This window comes from Clinocottus analis, unplaced genomic scaffold (assembly GCF_023055335.1).
Source record: "Clinocottus analis isolate CAN_PGR_092001 unplaced genomic scaffold, fCliAna1.0.p SCAF_23, whole genome shotgun sequence".
Taxonomy (NCBI): domain Eukaryota; kingdom Metazoa; phylum Chordata; class Actinopteri; order Perciformes; family Cottidae; genus Clinocottus; species Clinocottus analis.
In genome coordinates this window covers 9316422-9328278 of record NW_027175965.1, presented here as the reverse complement: position 1 = coordinate 9328278, position 11857 = coordinate 9316422, and the positions used below count along the sequence as shown (strand labels likewise).

Sequence of the window (11857 nt, the reverse complement as noted above, 5' to 3'; positions counted from 1 at the left end):
AAGATCTTTAAAAAAAGAAATGTCACCGCAACCACAAGATTTCCTGGAGCTTGAGGCCTTCACTGCCCACGCAAAACAGTGTGCAGAGCTAAAGTGAGCCGTGGACAGACACAGAGCTGCACACTGTGAGCGATCACATCGTTCTCCTGGCGACGATGAAAATAAATATAATGACAAAAATAACTTTGCATGAACAAACTAAATGAATGCAAATGAATGGCGGTTAAAATTGTAGGCGACCGACTCACAGTAAGAAGGAAATATGAGTCAGACTGGTAATGACTCTTAAATGTCACAGTAGCTTAAGGAGAGTAAAGAACTGCTTAGAGACAGTTTGAGAAGCAGTGGGCAGCAGGATGATCTCACTAAAACTAAAACTCTGTACACTTCGCTCCACAGTGCATTAAAGTGTCCTTGCCAATACTGTGGATCATTTCAGTGGGATGCAATAAAATAACAAGATTCTTTCAGATCGTTGGTGCTTTTCTGCTTCTTCAACAGTTCAAATCTCTCGATATGTTTTCATGTCAACAGTCAAACACATTCTGCCGCAAAACAACTCAAATCCAAACGGTCACGGAGGCGGAGTCGGCGGCTTCATCGTCGACGGCGGCGTCGCATTCGCTTCCTCGGCCTCTGCGGTTTCCTCCGGCCCCAGCGTGCTGCCGAGGGAAGAGCGCGTGAACCTTCGGACGGTGTCTCTGAAAGACGGGTACATGGTGATGATGGAGCCGCGGGACCAGTCGAAGCGGGGGTAGATCCTCTTGAGCACCGCCCGTCGAAACAGGATGTAAACCCACGGATCCAGGATCTGATTCCAGGTGGCGAATCTTAGCCAGAGAAGGAGGTATCTGATCCTGAGGGGTCCACCGGACAGCACAGTTTGTGCAATAAAGATCTATTAGTGGAGGAATGAAGGAAAGAAATGATGAAGAAAAGGTGTGGGGGGAAGAGAGGAAGTTAAATAAATAAAGTAGCAAAGGAGACAAGACTCAAATTACAGCAGACAGCAAATTATAGTTGAAACGAGTGGGAAGGAGGGATTAGAAATATGGCATGAATGGTAAAAGAGTACATTGGTTAATATTGCAGATGCACACAGACAAACACACACATGTGTGGCCCTCCTAAGGCAACACAATCATCCCCCCTGCTGCACTTAAACTGGAGCATTTGTTGCTAAGCATAGCCTCGTTATCAACGAGCCCACAATCTCTTATGGGGTAAAAACATGCCAACGACCAAAACGAAAGACAAAATGTCTGATTCTTGTCTCCGTTCCAACTTCAGTTGGTGCCAAAAAGAAATGTGGTTCTAATGCTGTTTACGCCCAAGCAGTGCAAGGAAACAATGTCATAAATCCACATATTAAATGGTGAGTGTTGGGATGAAGTGCGAGCCACAGTTTTAGTTACGCAAACGCTCCTCAGAGGCAGAGGAACGGTCATCACATCTCTCAGAAGCGTGGCATTTACTGACGTTCTTGATGTTCAACCCTTATCTGCAAAGATTTCTGCAGCTCTGCTTCAAAGAAATGTTTGAGTATCTAAAACAAAAACTGCAGATAGCTGAGCAATGAAGTTTTTGGACCATCTGTGTTAGTTTCGGGATGAAAGCAAGCGCGATAAACAAACAGAGGGCAGAAACTATGCAAGTGAACCGTTTATTAACCGACTGGAACGAAGTGTAGCAGCAAAAACAAGGCGAGACGCTGGCTGCACTATAAAAAGCATGCTCCCAATGAAGCTCTGAGTTCATGGGTCGTGGTCTGGAAGCTGCAAGACATCCAGTAAATGGTGTCGTACGGTCCAATCCGTGAGTTTCATTGGCAGATGGAGCCGGCCAACCTCAGCCCACAATCCCGATGAAGGGTGAGTGGTTATGATGGGGATGCTGTGTTATTGTAATGAGGCTTTCAATGCTTCGGTCTGACTTCTTACTCGCCTTAGTCGGGATACTTGACACATGATGTATATCCAGGGGTCAAATATCTGATTGCAGGTGGCCATTCGTATGTAGAACAAAACAATGTCATCTCTGATGGGATCACCAGTCCACACGCTCAGCAGAATATACATCTGTGCAGGGTGTCACACAACCGGGGTTAGACACAGGACCGCAGGAATATATATGTGTGCTCCAGTCAGGGAGCTTCAGGTTGTGAGTGACGAACTCTGATACGCTCAATTTAATCTGGTGGAGCATCAACATGTGGTGGAGGGCAATGCTGGCTGGATGCAGGATTGTCTCAATGCCAAACGACCATCAGAAAATGTAAATAATCTTTACATCTGGTTTATGTTTATACATCATGATCTCTTGGTGAGCAGCGAAAGGCTCGTTTTTTCATTTATTTAGAAATAATTTTGGCAACGAAGGGTGCATCATAGACGGAGTGTAAACTATTCATGGTGCTTCTACAGTAATGAGCTTCATAGTGATCCTCAACAAGAGAAATATATTGAGATAAATAGCAGTTTGCTGACTTCCCATTTGATGTAACAGCTGATTGAAGACAGCTGTTACTGCAATCGCAGAAATAAATGAAATTCTATCGCACATTCACAGGCTTTGAATCCTTTGACAGTTTTGCTAGATAGATATTTATATTTATATTATACAGAAACCCCATGAATGCACAAAAAGGATCCGGGCGCTGGCTGCAGAGACGTTTACGATGGATAGTTGGAGGTACAATTCTACTAAGACCCTAATTTTGTTTTCAAATAAATTAGTTATCAATTGTTGGAACAAATCTTAGTGTTGTTGCATGTTATCAGCCAATACATTTGTAATTGTCACAACCAATAGCTAGAGCTACAAAAGCGAAATCCAAATTGTGATAAACCCTGAGTTTCACCTCAAAAAGGCAGTGATTTCAGCCATGAACGCTGAGCGTCATCTCTACTGAGGCGTTAAGGGGCTCTGCGATCCAGAGTACGCTCAGATCAACTAATTAGGAAGCTGCATTGCGAAGGAGAAATGAAGCATATGAAGGGGAGAAGGATGAAGGAGCCGAGGATTTTGTGATGCCGCAATATGGTTTGAAACATCGAAGCTCAACGCTGAGCTGAACACGAGCTGAGGAGGTTGTGTTTCACCTGAGAAAGCTTCAGTTAAAGTGCTTTGCAATATCATAATATTTTTATCTCCCCATTGATCGTCTTATACGTGATGTTGTTTCTTTGTCCCTTTTGGTTCATGTTTAGTCTATTAGGTCACACATTTCTGGACATTAAAGTATTCAACAAATCAGAGTCAAAACCTGTGTTCGCTCAAGAGACACATGGAAGCAATACAAGTGATGTTTTATGGAGAGCTTTCTGGGGGAAATTCAGAGACGGTAATTGTGTAAAAATGTGCAAAAAGATGCAACGTGTGTCAGATATCCCTCTTCTGCTGGCAGAATATCGCCACACAACACACACTTACTTAAACAGCTGCAAACGGGGCCGTGCTGGTCCATAGCAGCTTCACAATTTACAGCAATTTGTTCAGCAACTCAGTGTCATTAAAGAGCCCTTATGAGACCCATTTAAATGTGTTTTGTCTAAGAATTAAATTGACAGCTGGACTCTTGATTCTTGAGAAAGATCGTTGGCAAAGCAGACTGAGTGGGGATCTTCGTTTGAATTTGACAAAGTGCATCGGATTAGAATTGGTGAATGCAGATTTAATACAATCATCTGGAGCGGGAAGTTAGCAAACACGACTCGAGGAACCAGGAATTCATATTTCTACACTCTTACGTATGTTTACTCGTTGATCTTTCATTGCAGCTTTATCGTTTGTCTTGAAACCAGTTCTGAACATATTACATACACACATATAGTATATATACCTATATATATGTAAGGCTTACTTATTTAAGAGAGAAACTCACCAGAAGCGGGCACCAACAGATCGAAGCAATGACCATGATGAGGATGAGTTGGACCATCATCTCCACTTCGTGGTCGCGGCGCCGCTGGGTCCTGTCCTGTCCGCAGCACACCTTGATCAGGGTCACGACGCTCACCGTGTTCAGCAGGAAGGACACGGCGATGCACGTCAACCCGACCAGCGAGAAGAGCAGCGAGAAGGCCATGTTGCTCCCCTCGGCGCTGATGTTGAAGAAACACCAGGAGCCGGGCATCTGCATGTGGTAGCTGCCAACGCCGGCGAGAGGCAGCAGGGCGATGCAGCCGGCGATGAACCACACCATCAGCACCATGGAGATGGTCCGCCTCTTGGGCGTGCTGGCGGAGCGCGCGAACGGACGGGTGATGCCGACGAAGCGCTCCATGGCCATGGCGGCGCCGAGCAGCAGCGGACACAGTCCGTAGAAGACCATGGACATGCCCATGAAGTTGCAGAAGTGGCACTTGGGATCCAGCCGGCGCCAGTTGAAGTGCGTGACGTGGAAGGAGATCACTATGGAGCCGGTGACCAGGAGACCCATGGAGTCGGTGACCACCAGGCCGCCCAGGAAGATCAGGAAGGAGCGGGAGCGGCTGTGCGTCCGCTGCAGGGACTTGAGGAGAACCACCAACGCGATGAGGTTGGAGAGGATTCCCAGAGCGGTGAAGATGGAGGAGAAGTACGCGGAGGCGATGGTTGGGTGGTACTTGAACGGAGGGCTGTTTATGGAGTAGCAGAAGGGCGTGTCGTTGGCAAACGGCAGGACCGAGACCGAGGCGTTCATGGCGTCCCGCTGGTGGGAGGTCACTGATTTCAGATGACGCAGAGATGGAAAGACAAGACCAGTGTGAGGAATTTCATTTCCTTCTTCCACCTCAAAAGAAAGAAAAGGGAAAGGGTAAAAACACTGAAACATACAACACAATTTAATTGAACAAAAAGGTAATAGGAAAGTAGTATTTGGGCTGGTTTAGTTGCAAACGTGGTAACCTTAACGGCATGTTTGTTCACTCTTGTGCAAAATTTCGACATCTAACTCTTTATTCTCGCGGGGCATTATGCAAATCAGCTTGTATTCAAGTTATTTGTATTCACTCGTCCATTTTGTATACATGATTATAACTTTCTCGTGGTGTAGGGCTGTTTTTGTAAAATGAGTTTTCTTTTTTTATATTTCAAAATATCCATTAGCTGTTAGAAGTATTTGTTAAGATCTGTAAGCTTTGATGGATGTGACAAAGAACGTTTTGTATAATCATTTCACAATTTTCCTCAGTTTCTCTCCTTCCTACACTGGAGTTGTTTACTGTCTGAAGTCTTTTTATTAATTTAGCCATGTTCCCAGATCTCAGCAATTTAGGTTCAATAATGATAAAAAAATAAAATAGACCTTATAACTTAAAATATACAGTGAGTGCGGCTGTATGATTGACCTATCAGCTATATAAAGTACATTTATATCATGGTCGGGTTCTGCATGACTGCAGGGTTAAGTTAGTGTCATTGTGTGAAATAATGGAGAGAGATGGACAGAGTGACACAGAGACAAACATAGTGTCAGAGAATGGGGAAGCTGTCATATCCTGGCAGGAAATGCAGAAAAAGAGTACTGACAGAGTTACAAACAGGAAATAAACACGGTGTCACAGTATGTTGATGTTGTTGGTTTATCCCCAATAAACAGCCAGATAGTCAACGAGTGAGATCGACGTGAGGCTGGACAGTGACGTGAAATCAAGTAGGTGACGACGTAGTTCACACCGATTATATCAAACTGTTGGTTTACACTTCCTGTCAGCATCCTGACACTCATTTTTATCAGTGAATAGATGGTGTGAGGTCACTGTGACTGATGTACGTGTTGGATTGATGCTTTCAAGATACTAGAAATTGCGTCAAAAAAAAAAAAACACGTTGGAATTTCCGTGAATCATTTTCCATCTCGTCAAACAGAAAAAAGTCCTGGAGCACTGTGACATCAGTAGTTCAAACCTTCTTCAGACGAGACCAGTGTTGCAGGTTACGAGGACTTTGTGTATATTTGCATGTTCTGCTTTGTTTGGAAAGTATTTGGAACAGAACATGAAGTTCTTTGATTCGATAGAAAAAGGCGCGAGCGAAGAGGATATGTGCTACTGTACACACTGTCCTGGAAATGGATGCACATGTGAAGTGATGTTTAGTGCAATGTTAAAATGGTGGAATCTTGGTATTGTGTGATTCATAACATCCATGGCAGCAGGTGTTTTGTCCGTCTAATTAACGAGTTTTCCCAAAAGGCTGAAAACATGAAATCGAGAGGAAACCTTTGGATCTTCTGGTGAAAGCTAACGACGCCGTCATCAGTTCCTTCTGCACCTCAGAGAATAATCAGAAGAGACACACGGTGCTCGGCGCCAGCTCTTGCATGACCCTAGAAACCTTTTGAGCGTGCCATTAGCCAGAAGAGCCCGTTAGTGTCTGAATCAATATGAGATATAAAACCTCCACTGAGGCGGTCCAGTGGCTTCAGGGTGTCGGGTGCAGAAGACACTTAAGGCTTGAAATGAAAACAGTTTGAGACCTCCTGAGTAAAGTCTGCTCATTGCATCAGTTATGATTTGTTTTTATAATGTCTCTTGATAAAAAAAAAGGGTGATGTGCATAACTTTATAAATAAACAAAAGAGACAAATGTGCAACAAAAGTGAGCAATAAATATGGTTAAAAAAACCTCAGCTGTTTAGGTCTGTTTGGCTAATAAAGTGGTTTGTGAGGTGAACAAATAACAGACACATCACAGCAGGCTGGTTAACTGGGCTTGTTAATGTGTAGAGACTGTAAAGCGCTCCGAGGCAAATCATTAAAACAAAAAGACCAAGATATCACATTTAACGGGTGTAAAATTTGATCCTATGATATAATTAATTCTTTCGTTAATAGAAACCTGAGGCAGGTAGCTGCTAAATGCCACAATGCATCATTTCAGAAGAGACAATCTTCTTTTCTTCAAAAAACAAAATAACTTTGATGCGATCAAGATTTTGGAGCCGGCCCAATTAGTGTTTATTCTTTACAGGATAAACAGCAAGAAGTCGGGTCTAAGCTCACGGTTTTACTCAAAAACTGTGGATGTTTGATTCAGGAAGACCCGAGTCCACATGTCAAGCTGCATTTCATGTTTCCCCTGCTGCTGTGTGATCACGAGGCGGAGGAGGACACGCTGACACTGTGCAGCTGGGCTTCACTGACGTTCAGACCTGAGGAAGCATTTTCTGCAACTGCCCTGAAGCCGCGCCTTCTCCTAAAACATAGGGGCAGCAGTATTTGGTGTTTCTGTTCTCCCGCAGCATTCAATCTGAGGTATATCTGAACATGTGCGTCATCAGTGGGAGTTCACTGATGAAGCCTGGCGTGTTGATGTCATGCTTTACCCACTAAGCTCCAACAAAGTCAGACAAAGTTTGCCGTGACATTTTGGAGAGTTTGAATGACCTCTTCTTCAAAATGGTGAAACAAAGCTTGAACATTAAATTGTGGCAACCCAAAGTCTGTTTGTCAACATTTAATCAGCAGCTTTATGTCAATAAAGGAGAAAGAATTAACCATTAAAGTATGCAGAATTACTTGCTTACTTATTTACAAACTGAAAGCAACAAAACAAAACCGTTGCACAAAGAACTGCAACTGATGACAACATTTATGATCATACATGTACAAAGGCTTACACACAAGGAAAAAACACATTTTTGTAAGTTAAATAAATAATACATTCAAAATGTCCTTCCATCTTTGACATTTTATATTCATAACCATGGCTGTTAGTTTTCTTTTGTTCTTTACTTAGTGATAAAAACATTTGTCTTACCGTCACAGAAGTCCAAGTTTGAGAAGTTTGTCCGTGGTTGTCGGATTAATAACATAAAGAATAATCACAGGAAGAAGAGGGCAGACATGTAATGAAAATGAAGTCTGTGAGTACTGCAGCCGGCTGCGAGCAGGAACCCCTGATCATCTCCACTCCCTTCCCCCGACGTTCAGATACTCATCTCTCTCCCTCCAGTCAGGCTTCCTTTTGATCAGCTCACCCCTCCCCGGAAAACAAAAGGGGAATGGCTGTGGGGAAGGCTGCGCTTGGTATTTTAGGCGGCAGAATGAGCCACAGAGACGAGCCGTGAAGCATCAAACTGGAGGAAGCAAGTGGTGCACAGAGGAGGAGAGGGGCTTTGGCGTCATGTTCGGTTTGAATCTCTATTTTATGTGTGAGTACGTGTGAGTGTTGGAGAGGTGGAGGCGTCCTCACAGGCTTCAGAAGATGGGAATGACACCACAACATGGGAATGTTTTGCATCGAGCACGTCAGCAGGGACAACTACAGTGTTCAAAATATAGATAGAAACAAAATTGTTTATATTTTCTGATGTGTTTTCTAGTGAAAAGAAAACAACTAAAGCCTGATAGCTGTAATTTACATCAGGCCTGTGAACAAAAGCTGTACAACAATAATGTTTCTCATACAAATACATGTTGCAAGACTATTGCTGAATATAAAGTGACGCCAATTGAGAAATCAAGTCATTGAATATGTGACAATAGATTCACAACTAGTCAGAAACATTCCATCAGCAGATGTTTTTATTTCCTTGGTAAAATGTTTTTAAATAGCTGACCTTCACACAGTTTACATAGCTGAGTGACTTTCAGATGGACATATGGAGTGCAGATGTGTGCAGGCATGTGGACCAGTTACAGGAAGAATCTGGCAGGAATGTAGATAACAAATGTAAAAAAGCAAATTGCAAAATCCTTAATGCAACCGTTATTCAGCTTAGCATAAATACTAGACAGCAACTTTAAATCTCTCTCTTCAAATCTACAAACTAATACGTTAGAATTACAATTATCTGGATTTATGGGTTGTTAGATGGTATAACTATTAATGGAAACAGTTGAAGCCTCACACGCACCAGCAGCTTTACAAGTTTTGTGATAAGAGCCTGGGAATAAAGCAGCCTCCGATCAACACACCATACAATCACCGCCACAATCTGAGGCGTATCCAACGGGGACAAACATGAGAGTCTGTAAACAAAAATGTAAACAAAAAAGGACGCTAATGGGGTGTGATATCATCACAGTTGTGATTTCGCTGCCCGCTCCCATTACCAGCACTTTGAGTTGATCTCACTCAGAGTTTGTGCAGCCAGAGACGGAGCTCTGTGAACTGAGTGTGACCTCTGACACAAAGCAATCATTTGCTGCTCAAGGAAACTGGTGCCATTATTTTCAGCTGAAAAACATAAGATGTAAGTATTTGTTTCCTCCCGGACTCCATTGTAACTTTTTTGGTTTTGGTCTCAGCAGCAGGAATGGATCTAAGAATGTACAATTATTGTGTTTGGCTAAAATTAGCAGCAAGGCCGAGCTCCTCCTCGTGGCACTGGCAAGCGAGTGGCAGGACTCTCCCTGATTTCTGCTGTTCCCACTCCATGGACGCCTGCCACAGACTGACCACAGACTCGCCGCTGTTCCAACACTGAGCTGACACCTGCCACAGACTTGCCACAGACTTGCCGCTGTCCTCGGGCTTGACGAACTCCTGCCACAGACTGGCCACCGACTTGCCGCTGTCCCGACACCTTGCTGACACCTGCCACTGACTTGCCACAGACTTGCCACAGACTTGCCGCTGTCCCGACATCTAGCACCTTGCCACAGACTCACCACTGTCCCGATATCTAGCTGACACCGGACACAGACTTGCCAAAGACTTGCCGCTGTCCCGACATCTAGCTGACACCTTGCCACAGACTTGCCACAGACTCGCCACTGTCCCGATATCTAGCTGACACCGGACACAGACTTGCCAAAGACTTGCCGCTGTCCCGACATCTAGCTGACACCTTGCCACAGACTTGCCACAGACTCGCCACTGTCCCGATATCTAGCTGACACCGGACACAGACTTGCCACAGACTCGCCACTGTCCCGACACCTAGCACCTTGCCACAGACTTGCCGCTGCCAGTTATCACTGTCTCTCCAAATTAGGACCAATGAATTGTTTGTGCGGAACGCTTTGACAATCCAATGTACAATAATCCAATACAGTAACTTTGTCATGAATCATTCAGTTTTTTTTGACACTATCAGTTCTCGTTTTGTATTTGCTTTATTTTACATTTTCTCTGCCGATAGGCACATTTAAATGAATTAGCTACACTTTATTAAAAAAATGCAAATAATTACTTATGAAACACTTAAAACAGAACGGGAGCGGTTACAATAGAAGTAAATTACACAATCCGATGCACTAAAGTACAAAAGATTGGATGCACTGACTTCGCCAAGCTACGGCCTCGCTTTAGGCCAATTTGAATGTTTTCGTTCGAGAAGAACGCTGCTAATATTCCCTCGTCTATTCCCCGTGTGTTAGATGAAAGGGTTTAAGATAAGGAATGAAACCGTGGGTGCTCGAATTACTACAATTTATTACACTTAAGTCATCCTTTGGGCTTTAGACACTGAGTGTGTGAGTGAAGACTTATGGGAGAAAACAGATGCAGTGCAGAGTAAAGCCAAGATTAGAGACATAACGTTGAAGCAACTAGCAGACAGAACACAGTTTTTCTCCTACTATCGTATACATAGATCTGATGTCCTGGACACCATTTCCAGCGTAAGCTTTGCTGTGAATGTTATGACCTCTGAGACGGGGTCATATGATGTGAATTCTCACATCTTAACCGGTAGATGTTTTGTGGAGTGGATACTTCTGTGCATACAAGGCAAACTGAACTTAACAATGTGCAAAATGACAAAGAAACCGAGAAATGTGCTACAAATTCGAGCTTTACAAATACAGGAATGCGCTATACAGACTGGAGAGAGAGCCGAGTCCAGAAACAACAGGAAGAAGGATGACATCCTCTCCAGCAAGGCAATCTGCAAAGCATCACTATTTGTAATGGCCGTGCCGTTTTCACAGCCTTTAAATCAAAAAACAAACAGGTTCTGCTTGGCTGAACTCCAAACTGGTCCATTTAGCAGCTAATTGCATGAAGGGTCAGGCGCCAATATCCTCCGGTTGCCACTCAAATTCCTCAGCTTGGCAAGCAAAGTGTGGTTCCTGAACGCCGGATGTTAAAGGTTATGGATCCCTCCGATGCCTTCATTTCAAGATCGCCTCGTTTGAGACAAATTTTAGAAACAACAAGCTGTGCGTGTCGTCATTATATCAAAATATGTGAATGGAAATCTGTGAATTTCCAAACAAAAGACAATACATTTGTATTTGAGGTGCAAATACGCAGACTATTAAAAGTGTAGCTGCACATTCAGGGATTCCAAACAGTTTAACTAAACCTCCATCTGACCAGAGACGCTGGCTTTTCTCTGGCTTTTTGAACATGAAAGTGCACGCAGAGTTTTTATAGGCTTTGTTCAATCAAGTGTTCAGTCATTAAACTGATCTCAGTCAGCTGGGGAATGGTTTAGGTCACACCAGAAATGCATCAAAGGAGCAATGAGAAACATTTGAATGTTGTTCAAACACTAACAGGCATTAGGAGATCAGCGGTTGTAAAAGTGTGAAGATACAAACTTTTAAAGATACATTGAGAGGCTGGAACGAGGGAAACGGTGTCAAAAGGGGGCCCTCTGTTTCCATTTCAAACACTCTGGCTTTTTCAATTTCATCTGAGAAAAACACTATTAAAACACTATCGTCCAAGTAACCTCAAACCACCACAGACGCTGCACAGTTTCCAGAGCTGAAACTCCATGAGAGATGTGCGCTTTGACACAATAAACAACCTGCTCAAGAACTTAAAACGTCCCATTCTTGATTCCAGAATGACATTTTTATTGAAGCGTTTACACAAAGAGCTCTGGCCCTCGAAGGACAGTCCCAATTTTATCCAGGAACAGCTCACTGAACAAAACCTCAGCAAAGCATAACAAGGAATCTGAGGGAGAGAA

General features: G+C 43.6%; 1 protein-coding gene across 1 annotated transcript; it reads right to left on the bottom strand.

The window, feature by feature from the left end:
• Window positions 1-574: 574 nt before the first annotated feature.
• Window positions 575-4684, bottom strand: tbxa2r (thromboxane A2 receptor). The gene is made up of 2 exons (XM_068590152.1): window positions 3884-4684; window positions 575-898 (listed from the first exon to the last, which is right to left on the bottom strand). Exons 1-2 carry the CDS (start codon window positions 4682-4684, stop codon window positions 575-577), a joined length of 1125 nt encoding a protein of 374 aa, XP_068446253.1.
• Window positions 4685-11857: the final 7173 nt, after the last annotated feature.

Excerpts from the sequence above, each read along its gene's own strand:
- tbxa2r (XM_068590152.1), bottom strand. The coding sequence starts at position 4,684 with ATGAACGCCTCGGTCTCGGTCCTGCCGTTTGCCAACGACACGCCCTTC. Across the intron at positions 899-3,883 it reads TCTGTTGGTGCCCGCTTCTG|ATCTTTATTGCACAAACTGT; the intron begins GTGAGTTTCTCT and ends CTCCACTAATAG.